Source organism: Apium graveolens, chromosome 11 (genome assembly GCF_009905375.1).
Source record: "Apium graveolens cultivar Ventura chromosome 11, ASM990537v1, whole genome shotgun sequence".
NCBI classification, from domain to species: domain Eukaryota; kingdom Viridiplantae; phylum Streptophyta; class Magnoliopsida; order Apiales; family Apiaceae; genus Apium; species Apium graveolens.
The window spans coordinates 96,044,475-96,058,689 of record NC_133657.1 but is presented as its reverse complement, the minus strand read 5'-3'; the positions used below and the strand labels follow the sequence as shown (position 1 = coordinate 96,058,689).

The 14,215-nt window shown below is 34.4% G+C and overlaps 1 protein-coding gene across 1 annotated transcript; it reads right to left on the bottom strand.

Moving 5' to 3' along the window:
• Positions 1–13,882: 13,882 nt before the first annotated feature.
• Positions 13,883–14,215, bottom strand: LOC141695710 (uncharacterized). Its single transcript, XM_074499936.1, has one exon. It carries the CDS (start codon positions 14,213–14,215, stop codon positions 13,883–13,885), a length of 333 nt encoding a protein of 110 aa, XP_074356037.1.

Below are 14,215 nucleotides of genomic sequence, written 5' to 3'. Positions count from 1 at the left end.
GAATTTGGTATAATATTAAGTCAAATGAAAATATATTCAATGATTGTACGTTTGTGTGAGTGAAAATTTCTGCATTATAAATTTGCTTTGGGTAGTATATGATTTTTCAAAGCAAGAGTTTATTTAATTTCTTTATTTTTGATTTATAAGGAATATTCTAAGCTTTGGAAAAATCTTCTTTTAAAAGGCATTTTGTTCACAAATTTTGAAAATGATTTTATAAAGTCTCTAAAAATACAAGTTAATTTATGGTATAAATTTTATAATTTTTGAACTTGTATTTTATTTTATAAAAATAAATCATTATAAATTTTAGTTGTCATATTTACCAAATTACATGAATAACCTTGCATGCAAACTCTCTTCTATTTAATCAAAGGGCAAAGAAGACATTCTCAACCCCACTAACTCACATTTTGCTAACCAATTTACCCCTTTACCCTTGCATGCAAATCTACCTAACTATATTGGAGGGTTACTCTTGTAAAATCTCAAACCCACTCATATTATAGTCAAATAAATGCATAAAAACAAGTCCAAGAAGTGATCATCACCTCACTTCACCCCACCACTTCACTCTCTTCTCCCTCCCTCCTCCCTCACCTCTCGGTTTTTCCCCTCCCCTCTCGGCAACCACCAAAACCGAGCCCCATCCCCTTCTTTCTTCAACTCTCACTCAAACAATCATCTTATATCCAAGTAATTTTACTCCCTATATGTTATTCTTATATATATTTCAAAAGTTTAGAGTGAAAAACCTATGTTTTGACCTTGCATGGTGATGTTTTTGTTAAACTCAAAGTGAACCTCCTTGATTCTTGTGAATCTAAGGCTTTCACCATGAGATATAGTATCATAGGGTCAAGAATGGCTAGACATAAGAGTGTTACACTTATGAAATGTTGTTCTTACCCTAATCCATTCGGCCATGACTTGATAGGAGCCGAATGGATGGTGTTTTGTTGCCTTGTTACATTTTTGTGTATTTTGTGATGATAACGTGAATTTTATAGTAAAAGCTTGATAAAACCCTTTTGCATGCTAGTTGATTATTTAGTTGTAATCCATGTTAGGCTTGCATGTTGAATTATGATAAAAATTTATTTGGAAATCATGTTGCTTTGGCTTGAAAGATCCGAAAGCATGCATGCATGTAAATCACTTTTGATTTTTTTTGGAAGTTTTGATCATTTAGATTCATGTTATTAGTGAGCCTTAATTTCAGTAGGAATAATGTATTAATATTGATTTATACTTCTTATTGCATGGTAATAATTCGTGGTTATCTATTATAAAAAAAAATATATATCTTGTTGCTTCAAGAGCATAAAGGTTTGTGATTTGTAAAGAGTAGTCTCTTTTGTTTTGCCATAGTTGCACCTTAGGTAAGGATGATCTCACCAAGGTTATTTTGAGAAAAAGGGATTTAGTTCAGTAGAATACCATGTATAAGTCTTTGTTTAAGTTTTGAGTTGTTGTTAGATAGGTTTGTCAAGTCAAAGCCTTGGAAAATGAGAGTTATAGTTTCTGCAGAAAAATCAGTTTAGTACCCTGAGGTTTAGAGTGAGTTTTGACCATGTCATTGATGTGCACTTTGAGGCCCAAGCTACCAGAAGTTAGTATGGGGAGTATATAATAGGTTTTAGGAGTTGGTTGGAGGTTTGCATGTCATTTGGTTAGGTGCACAAGTAGAATAACAAAATCTGTCCAGCAGGGGACAGTTTTGTTGTAACTTAGAAATAGGGAGATTTGGCCATGTCATGGGTAGGCCCTCATTAGGCCCAATTGGGCCTTAGTTAGAGGGTATGTCAGAGAAGTTTTTCCAACCATAGTTCATAGGATATGAGCTAGAACCATGTGTCACAAGTTAATTCAAGTCAGGGCATTTTCTGCCCAGAAAAACAGGGGAACCTTGGACTTTTAGCTTAGGCCCAAGAAGGCCCAAGCCAGGTTTGAGCCACATCAAGCTTGTGAGATGCCCTTAGGTCAGGAGAGTCTTGTGTAAAAATTTTGAAGAAAAACTTGTAGTTTAAGAGTGTCTAATGCACTCAAGAAACCTTAGTTACCATTCTGAAATTTGCACCAGTGAGCACTTTTACTTATCACATAGCTTTAGAACACTTAGAAGTGAGTATTAGGTCGACCACCATAGTTGTAAGATAGTATAAGGTTAGTAGAGCAAAAGGCACAAGTGAGGGTCAATAGGTTTTGGATAATTTAGGAAAGGCACATTGAGTTAGGAAGCCCAAATTTGAAGACTTTGTTTAGTTAGTGACCAAGTGACTTAAGTGGTGAGTCGAGATCATCCAAGCCTAGTGTGGCATTATGGTGTATATGATGTTATTTGGTATTAATATATGATATGTGATTATGTGGCTACGTGTGTACATTTGAAAATATAATGGTGGATATGAATTAAGTGCGTATAGGCCTAAGTGCCATCCATGTTTAATTTCGGGTTATAAATAGGTTAAGATGGTAAGAATATATTATAATGAGGATTATTATTATTTATGTAGAATCTCGAGACGAGGGAAAACTTGCCATAAAAGTCGAGTGAAGCTCCAGTTGTTGCTCCTACCAGTCAGACCAGACCAGTCTATCTCAAGGCAAGTGATTCAACTTGACCTTCGTATTTACTGTAAACAGTTCATATATCGATGCAATTATCCTGAGTCATTTTGATATATTTAAATCAAGCGTATCTTTTGTTTATCTTTGAGTTACATAGAGATGCCATGAACCCTCAAGTATGTATTGCAAGTAGTTCAAAAGTCTTTCATGATAGTTTAATGCCATGATAAAATGAAGAGTTGATATATTTCTTGATTGATCCTCTTGATTAACATGTTGATGTTTCCTATACATTGATATCTCATCCTGATACTTGAACCCCTATAGAACCTTACTTTGAATTCTGATAGTCAGATACTTCCCAGCTTGATTCCTCATTAATTGATACCCTCTTTCTTATCCTAAAGCTTGAAAATTCTGATATACCCTGAGCTAAAAATCATTCTTCATACCTTAACACCCTTAATATTCATGAAGCTTACATTCTTAATGATCCAGCACTTGAACCTTGATGAGAAACCATTACTTTGAGCCCAAATTGGCATTACCCTTCATATTATCCATTAGCCTCACTAAATCCTCTTGTCCAATCTTTGATATATGAAAACCATTCAATTACTTGAATATAGAATAGTTTTGTGAATCATGGCTCTGATATTCAGTACCTTGTTTCCCGTGTTTCGAGTTGATCTATAATTCCTTAATAAAAATATTTACTGTTAAAAGAGATTTTGTTACAATTCGGCATCAGCTTTTGAAATAAATAAAATGTGGATTTTCAGTCCCAAAGGGGGATAAATGTTTTCTTGAATGGTGGATCTGGACTGAGACGCGAGTCCTTTCCACACTTATATTAGGCTTAAAAGTTGCCTAGGGGTTCCCAATAATGTTTTAGAACCCAGCGAGGTTCGGGATTACTTCGCGGCTGATCACCGGCTGTAATCCGTAGCGTCATAAAATGATTTTGATTAAGAATGATTTTGAAATTTGTTTTGATGCAAGCAAAATGATGCCAACTCACATAAGTTTATCTCTCGTTATCATTGATTATGTCTTTCCATTGTCATTCCTAAAGGTATATCTCGATTTATGTTTTGCGTTGTACTGTTAGCACTTGTTGAGCTTTTGGCTCACTTCTTGCTTTACCCTGATATTACAGCTAGCAGCTATGGTTAGATTCAAGCAGACTGCCCGTAAGACCTGTGATGCTGATGCTTATGTTCGAGCTCAGGTAGAATAAGTAATAATAGCTGTGAGGATTCGGTATTTGTAATCAGATGTAATAGCTGGTAGTGATGGGCTGTTCCAAACCCTAAACTGTAAGATCTTGGATTGGTTGTGTATCCTTCATTAAAATGATGTAATAACTATATTTATTTCGCTATTTAAGTTGGGGGTGTGACACAGCTTTACTTTTTATTTTATAACTATTTACTTAACACGGTTCGCTAACTGTTCCTTTTACGTCAAAATTTTCTAACATGAAGTGTATCGCATTAATACACTCTAACGTATTGATGAAATCCCATGTTACTCCATAGGTAGACAACTCTTGTCAATTACATCACCTCGGCTGTGGCACGAAATGCAATGTGATGTTCTATAGGTACACAACTCTTGTCAATTACATCTCATATTATTCCTTATAATATTTTAGCCTCTTGAATCATTGAGTCTCGGCTGTAGCATGACTCACTCAATATTCTAAGTCAAGTCAAACCCAACATCTTGTATAATTAAATTAGACTTCCAATAGCCCACGGCTGTGGCACGTAATGACCATTGGATCCCAATTTATCATACACATCACATGTGATAGAAAATCATCTCTTAATCTCAAAACAAAGCCCTCGGCTATAGCACGAAATGACAATATCTCAATATAAGAACTCTACTTCCTATTAATTTGGAAGGCTACGACCGACACAATCCCGTTGCGTCATTGGCCAATTTACTACTTGATATTATTTTATGAGGGATTATATTATATTACAACCATAATCAAATTATAAAGAGATTCTCTTTTTCTTGAACGAAATAAAATAATGATACGTCAATTGACAATTCCCAGGTGGTCGGAGGGGTCACATCGGTCACGCTTAAAACCCAATGGCCTAGCTAGAATTTCCATATCCAATCATCAAAATAATATTTCATTCTATGTTTCATAAACATAAGAATCTCATAATTGTATTTATAATATTTGAATTATAATAGTGGAACACTTCCACTAAACCTAGATCGTCTATTATACGCCCTATGTCAATTAAGTTCATCTAAATCTATCATCGCATGACAAATCAACCATATGTCACATATAAAAATATAAAAGAACATATATATAGGCATGTCATAATATGTAACGCAACTATATACAAGTGTACGAATTATTCATGCATTTAATATTATCAAATAAAGCATTAAATACACTTCAAGGGCTTTAAATAGTTTAAAACTAATTTCTTAAAATTAATAAATTATTCCAGAAGGTGCGTCTCGGAAAAACGAATCCAATGGTACCTTACACGTCTCAATCGAAGTTTGTATGCGTCCTAGGGAGCCAAAATAAAAATTCAGGCGCCTGATGACATCAGCTGTTGACGTCATCTGCTGACATCGCGCTGATATCGTTTGCTGATGCCACGCTGACGTTATCTGCTGACATCACGCTGACGTCATCTACTGACGTCACACTGATGTCACCAATTTCTGGGCCCTGCTGACGTCATCTGCTGACGTCGCTCCAGAGTCAGCGCCATCTAATACCCTCCAGCCAATTAGAATCAGCCACATGTATTATTAATGTCATTAATCAGAAACCTATTTCTTGTTCGAATTAAACTTTAAAAAACTTAAAACAAATACTTTCAGGGATCTAAAAATTTCAGAAAAAATATGTAAATTTTCAGAAAAATATGAAGAACCCGGATCTAAAATAAAAGTACCATGTTTCAAATTTTTCGATTTAATTCATAATTAAATGGATATAGCCCTCGAATCAATAAATCGAATTAAAAATTCATACATGCACCAAAAATTCTGAAATTTTTACCATGAATCTAGATGCATACAACCTATGCTCTAATACCATTGTTAGGATTTATGCATACACAGAAGCATGGATTACAATTAAAATGCATAAACCCCATATATAATCGCATACAAATCATGAATAAATCGAGGGATCGATTACTAACCTTTAAAAGTGATCCAAGAATGATGAACGGAGATCCCTAGCAGCCGCTCCTCAAGTGTGAAACACTCCACCGGTATCCATCAGGAGATCAAAGTAATGGAGGGAGGAAAAGGTTGAGAGAATTAGGGTTGCCTCCTTTTCTTTTCTTCTTGAAAATTAGGGTTTATTTTTGGTTCAGGCAAATAGGGTTTATAATAGTATATTTATAGGCAAAAATTTTCAGTTGAAAATTTTCCCATAAAATATTATTATTATTAACCCTTTAATTGATTATTCTCATTAATTAATTAACTAATAATTAAAACACCTTTTAATCATTAATCCTTTTTCTAAACACTTTAGAAAATAATTCTCTCACTTGATTTAATTTCCAAAAGTTAATTTCTTAATTAATAATATTAAGAACTTTTCTTAATTAATTTATAATTAATTAAATCTTATTTAATCAATTATTAAATTTGCTAATTATTTATTTATTTCACAAATTAATAATTACCAGCCATTATTAATTAATTCCTCCACCATTAAATCATTCTCTTTATGGTGTGACCCTATAGGTTCAATATTAAGTCAGTAGTAGAAATAAATAATAATAAAACTATTTTATCATTATTAATTAATAAATTAATCATAATTATTGTTCATCGTGAGGGATACTTCTCAACATATCGCGACTATCCGGATAATACGAATTCACTGCTTAGAATACCAAGAACCTATTCAGTGAATAGTTACCGTACAATCAATTCCTTCTAACCTGCAATGTCCCGATTTAATACAAGGCATGTAACTCGTGTCAAGCCTATCTAATTTAATCATATGCTTTCCCATTCACTATGCTTAGTTCTAATTAATGTGAACTAGAAACTCCTTTCTAATTCCATTCACTCTGGCTAGAGATTCCTGAACTAGCATAAGTGGATCAACATAGAACATTCTCTTCCTTCACTGAGGGTAGATCCTTTATTGATCATTCACTATCTTCGTGTATAAATTCCTACACCCAGAAGAGCCCTTATTATTGTCCCTAGAGACTAAGAACTAAACCAAAGTATAGTTTGGTGTACACAAGATGACTATGATGACCTCAAATCTAAGGACACTTGTACAACTATCACTATATGAATAACTGCTGACACGTAAGTGAACTCCATCAGTTGTTCAGCTGTGCGAGTCATGTTTAGTGAACTTATTCTATAATAAGCACCTACATACTAGCTACAGTGTCAACACACAAATGTCAATGAGAATATACATCCTTCATAATGAAGCAATCATAGTATATAACGATGTTTGTAGATTACTAATTACCAGTTAGTAATCCTACGACCAGGAACTATTTAAGTTCAGAGTTATCATCTTTTAGGTCTCATTATTATGATCTCATCATAATCCATAAAAAGCTTTACTCTAAACTATGATATATCTTATTTAAATACTTAAATAGATAATCCTGTAATAAAAACAAAACAAGTCTTTTATTAATATAATTGAAATCAAAACAGATTACACAAAAGTTATTCCTAAATCATCATACATGATTGGACTTAGGACACATCTCTTTTAATCTCCCACTTGTACTAAAGTCAATCACTCTGGTATCTAATACCCGTCTTGTCTTTATGACGATCAAAGTGACTTTGTTAAAGGGTCTGCTATGTTTTTATGTGTGTTAACTCTCTTAACATTGACATCTCCTCTTTCAATAATCTCCCTAATTAGATGAAAGCGCCGCATGACATGCTTGTAATTCTTATAAGATCTTGGTTCCTTAGCTTGTGCTATTATCGCATTGCTGTCACAAGACAATACTATTGGCTCTTCTATGCTAGGAACAACTCCCAACTCAGAAACAAATTTCTTCATCCAAACAACTTCTTTTGCAGCTTCACTTGTAACTATATACTCTGCTTCCGCTGTGGAGTCAGCCGTCATTGACTATTTGGAACTCTTCCAACTAACTACCCCACCATTTAGGGTAAACACATATCCTGACATGGATTTACTATCATCTATTTCTGACTGAAAACTAGAGTCTGTATACCCCTCTATTTTCAACTCAGAACCACCATAAAAAAGAAAAATTTCCTTAGTCCTTCTCAAGTACTTCAGGATGTTTTTCACTGCTTTCTAGTGTTCTTCACCTGGATCGGACTGAAATCTGCTTGCCACACTAAGTGAGTGAGCAACATCAGGCCGAGTACATAACATCGCGTAAATGATAGGTCCTATTGTAGAAGCATAAGGAATCCTACTCATACACTCTCTCTCTCCTCAGATGTCTTTGGAGACATTTTCTTGGAAAGAGAAACTCCATGGCTCATGGGAATGAGTCCTCTCTTAGAGTTTTCCATGCTATATCTCTTTAGCACTTTTTTGATGTATGTAATCTGGGTCAAGCCTAATATTCTCTTTGATCTATCTCTATAGATCTTCATTCCAAGAATGTAAGATGCCTCTCCCAAGTCCTTCATCGTGATCTTAGATAGCCACATTTTGACTGATTGAAGCATCGATATATCATTCCTAATGAGAAGTATGTCATCCACATACAGTATTGCGAATGTTACCGCACTCCCACTAACCTTCTTGTAGATGCATGGTTCATCCATATTTTTGATGAAATCAAAATCTTTGATTGTCTCATTAAAACGAGCGTTCCATGTGCGAGAAGCTTGCCTCAATTCGTATATGGATCGATTCAGCTTACAAACTAGATGTTCATTTCCTTTAGAAACAAATCCTTCTGGTTGTGTCATATACACATCCTCTTCAAGTTTCCCATTGAGGAAGGCCGTTTTCATGTCCATTTGTCAGATCTCATAGTCATAGTAAGCCGCAATCGCAAGCAAAATCCGAATGGATTTAAGCAAGGCTATCGACGAATAGGTTTCATCAAAGTCAATCCCTTGTCTTTGTTTAAATTCTTTCGCCACAAGCCTAGCCTTATAGGTCTCCAGCTGGCCATCTGCTCCAATCTTTCTCTTATATACCCACTTGCACCCAATAGGCTTAACACCTTCAGGCGCTTCAACCAGAGTCCATACTTGGTTGGCATACATGGAGTCCATTTTGAATTTCATGGCACTCTACCATTTCTCTGAGTCTTCACAACTCATAGCCTCATCATAGGTCATAGGGTCTTCTCCATCAATAAGTGACAAGTCATTGTCATTCTCAATGACAAATCCATAATACCTCTCAGGTTGACGAGACACCCTATTTGACCTACGCACAGGCTGTTCTACAGAAGGTTGTACTTTCCGAATAGGTACTTCCTCTTGAACCGTTGTAGGTTATGCTTCTTGAACTTCATTAAGTTCAACCTTGCTCCCACTGTTCCCTTCAAGGATAAACTGTTTCTTCAAGAATGTCGCGTGTCTGGAAACAAACACCCTTTGTTCGGTGTAAAAGTAATATCCTAAAGTCTCTTTTGGATATCCCACAAACCTACATTTTACGGATCTTGATTCCAGCTTTTCAGGTTCAACTTTCTTGAAAAAAGATGGACACCCCCAAATCTTTCTGTGTTTAAGACTTGGCTTCCTTCTTTTTAATATCTCATATGGAGTTTTCGGAATAGATTTAGAAGGTACCTTGTTCAATAAATATGCTGAAATTTCTAAGGCGTAACCCCAAAGGGATACTGGAAGATCTATATAGCTCATCATGGACCGAACCATGTCCAACAAAATTCGGTTCCTCCTTTCAGAAACTCCGTTCAATTGTGGAGTTGCAGGAGGTGTCCATTGAGATATTATACCATTTTCTTTGAGATGATTTAGAAACTCCCCACTTAAGTATTCACCTCCTTGATCTGATCGAAGAACTTTAATACTCATTTTGGTTTGTTTCTCTGCTTCACATCTATACTCTTTAAACTTTTTAAAAGCTTCGGACTTGTATTTCATTAAATACACATATCCAAATCTAGATTTATCATCCGTAAAAGTAATGAAGTACGAAAATCCTCCCATAGCTTGTGTTGACATTGGTCCACATACATCTGTGACCCACCTTGTTACAGTGGAAGCAAATAGCATTGCTTTTAGGGTCTACTTTAGCCTTTGATGGAGTAGGCTTACTCTCACCAATCTTCTTCTTTTTCTTGGGAAAGGTCCTCTTCCTTTTCTTGGAAGTTGAGCCTTCTCCAATAAGAAGAACAGAACTCTTCTTAGAAGGAAAATTCGACTCAGCAGTTTTCAACATGTTATGTAGTTCAGGCAAGCTGACATCCATCTTATTCATGTAAAAGTTCACAACAAACTGCGAGAATGAATCTAGAAGTGATTACAAGACCAAGCCTTGGCTTAGCTCCCCATCCATGGCAAAACCAAGTTGCCCACTACACCATAGATGGCCTAGAGCAATATCCAAAAAATGTTACAACAGGCCAAAAAAATGTTACCATAGCCACCCAAAAGACCTAAGGTAACATAAAATTTAAGTTGCTTTTTTTCGAGTTACCTTTGGCCCCTAAGGTAACATTTCCTTTGCCCTGGTGCAACATGGACTTTTGTGTTACAATAGACGTCAAAGGTAACATCAATGTATGTCTATAGTATCACACTATGTATGTTACCTTTGTACTTGGAATTTGCAAAAAAAAAAAAGATGGGGCCCACTTGTGGGGCCCATATTGGGGCCCACATGTGGGCCCCATTTTTTAAAATGATTTGTATTATATTAATTTGATAGGATTTGTTTGTAATTTGAACATATATACCATTAACATGTTTTTCATACGTAAAAAGCAATACTACATGAAATTCTTCAATTTGAAATCGAACAATCCCAAAATATCATTACATACCACAAAATGTATTACATCCAAACCAACTCAAACATTCAAACCATCACATGTCTAAAACTACGACAACAAAAATTATTTTAACTAAATAAAATAGTTCAGGTTCTTTACTAAACATTAGAAAAAAAAAGATAAACTTAATACAATAGTAACACTAGAAACTCTTCACATTCTCCTCGACTTCAGAAGCAAGTGTTTGGTCCACTTTTATTTAAGTGTCCTCTTTTACCGGCATGTCCCTAACTGCAAGATACCCCAAAGATAGCAATGCAGCATTTTTAGTACATATTATATGCACAGCAGATTTGAATTTACATTAAGCCTATTATGAGTCGTGACACAGTTCCAAAGAAATTAATTATAGAAGTTTGAAGTTGCTTATACTGTGGGATTGGATAACCTTAATCTGAAGAAAGAGGAAAGAATGGTGAAGCTTAATAATTCAATAAATCCGTACAATCATGTGAACTATATAATGTGTGTTCGAACCTCATAAGTCATATTGTCAAGGTCGACATTGTCTTGCCAAACAACCTGCATGTAAGTTGGCTTAAAAATTAAGACTATCCTGATGATAGAAGAAGAAAAATCATATGCAATAGGTTAGATAGATGTCCTCAAAAAAAGAAGGCAAAATATGAGTTTCTAAACACCTGGTAATTATGTGCATTATGAGGATCTCGGGGACCTGTGAAATTAAGAAAATTGCAAACAGTGCAAGAATCATGGATTAAAACCACTAGACGTATATTATCAAATGAGCAATGTATATATAAGCTAAAATTGACAACCATCCTAATATCATTTAAGCTTATTGTATCAGTGACAACCTGCATGACTACTCTGTGTAATGTAGCAGAAATATTCTGTTTTAACAGAGCTTTTAGATGCAAATGCTTTACCATCACCATCACATAAATTCTATAACCAATCACCAATACATGGAAATAAGAGTCCAGTTCCCTTTAATTGTATCCACTAAAATTGGCCCAAACGCAACCTCAAATGTTATTCAGAAGTGTGCTCTGTTCTAGAGACAATATTAAGACTCACAGAAAGATATTTATCCTTTTAATTTTGTTACTTAGACATAAAAAAATGCACTTTTCCTGGAACATGTGTATTCCATTAAGGCAGACTGCTTATTCTGCCTGCTAATAATTGAAAGTGTAAAAGTACTAACAGTAATATGTCTTGAGCAGTAACCACACAGCTTTTTGATCTAACACTAATAATATCTCAAATGTTGTGATTATAAAGTTAAACCAACAACTCTAAAATATTTCTAGCCTATGGCATCACTACCAGAAATAAGTCTTTAACATGTTTATTAAAATGATTAGCACTTTCAACACAAGCTCAAACGAAAACTATAATTTTAACACCAGCTTAACACAAAAACAACTCACAACTAACTGTTAACAAGTTCTATAGTAGTTTCATGTAATATTTTCTAAACCATAATTTCATTGCAAAATAAAACTTGTAACTTACAATCCACCGAAGTTACGTGTGAAGTTGAGCTTGGAATTTCTTCATGTTGTGTATGCACAGCTGCAGGCCTGTCACTGGGAATTGACACATAGTTCTCTATGTGACTGCTGTACTCATTAATTCTAATAATTTGTAGCTCTAAATGTGGAGAATGAACTCATGTATGCAGTGTCCTTCTCCTTGAATTTCTCAGTAAGTCCCTACAAGAGATACTGATTCATCAGACACATGCCAATATCATAATCCAATATTTACGGAAAATACAATGTCAATCTTAGTTTTCACACACCAAGTCCCAACAGGTGTTATATCAAAAATATATTAATCAAAGTCTGGAGTCTACAGGTAATTCAATAATTCACTACAAACTCAACAATTACTGTCTATAGCTAACTAACTACAATATACACAGTGCGAAAGATAAAATAGATAAAAGAGTTTTAGTTATTATACTTGTGTTTTAAACTGTTTGTGTGAACACCTATAGAAATAAACCTGGAACAAATGAACATTTTCAAGAGCCATGGTGTTGAATAATTACAAATGCTTGATGCTTAATAATGAAGCAGTGGAGTAGAGATAAAATGAATGGACATAACCTTAAAATGTTGCACGAGAATGAAGCCAGGAGCCCCAAGCAGAAGAATAAGGCCGCCTCCGGATCCGGCTACCACGCTTTGCAGAAATTTAAACATCCAAACTAAACGCAATTAGAGAGGGAAACCTAATCCCGAGCTAAGAAATTCAATTAGAACCCAAAGCAAACCAAACTAAACCTGGAACAAATAGATAAAACCAATTAATTAAAGAAAAAATCAAAAAAAGAAAAAACCCCGATTCAAACTTGAAAACCCTAGTTTTTTCTGAAACTCGAATTGGTTCGAGCAGCCCCATATCCATCAATGTGCGAAAGTTTAGCTCTTACTTGAATGAAATCGACTTTAGGATATCATTAAAGCTAAGAAAGATGTAGAGAACAACGCAGAGAGTTGAGAGAGAACCAGCTAGAGAGGGAGATGAAGTGGTAGAGAATAGTTAGAGAGGGGTTGTAACTTATCCAAAATTTTAACCGGCCTGTCTGGAAAATTTGCCGCTTCTTCCAATTTTTGGCCCAAATTTTAGCCCGCCTATACAATTTAACTCTTCTTCTTTTGTATTTTAATTTTCTTTTTTTAAATGAATTATTTATTATAAATTATAATCAAATTATTTATTATGTAAAAACAATATCACTTTCTATAATTTATAAATTCAACCAATAAATTAATTTTATCAAATTAGTTATTTTTAAAATCAAATAATAGGATTATTTATGTTTTATTAATTTAAAAGAAAAAAATTATATATTAGAAAAATATATATTTACTTTAATATTTAAAACAAAAAAATATTAACTTATTTGATTAAAATTATAATTTTAAATTATTACTTAAATATTTTATAAAGTTAATTAATTAAGACACAAATAATTAGATGTAAATTTAGTTATTTTTTATATGATAATATTTTATTGGTAAATACCCTATGGTAACATAATTTCACACATGTTGCATGGTGTAACGCTTTCTATCTATAGTAACATGTTCGGAAGGCTATAGTAACATCAAATATGTAATGTTGCGGTAGACGAAGATAAACATATCTAATGTAACATTAGTTTGTAACACTGATGATCAAACTATTGCGATAGGCCATCTATGGCATAGTGGCCCCAAACTTTCAATCAAATTGATCATTTTGAGCACATGGTCATTCATATATGTCCCCTCTGCCATTTTACTGTGGAATAGCTCTTTTGATATCTCATATCAAACTGTCCTCCCCTCTACATCATAAAACTCTTGTAGATGCACTGGGATAGTGTATGCATCCATGTGCTCATGTTGCTTCTGAAGCTCAGAGTTCATAGATGCCAACATAATACATTGGGCAACATTTGCCTCATCTATCCACTTATGATATTCTTGATGCTCTTGATGAGTTGCATCATCATCGGGGGCTTTAGGCAATGGTGAGTTTAACACATAGCTCATCTTCTCAAACTTAAGAAAAATTCTCAAGTTTCGAAGCCAATTAGCAAAGTTGGGACCAGTCAACTTATTAGCATCAAGTATGCTACGGACTGATAGTGTAGAAGACAT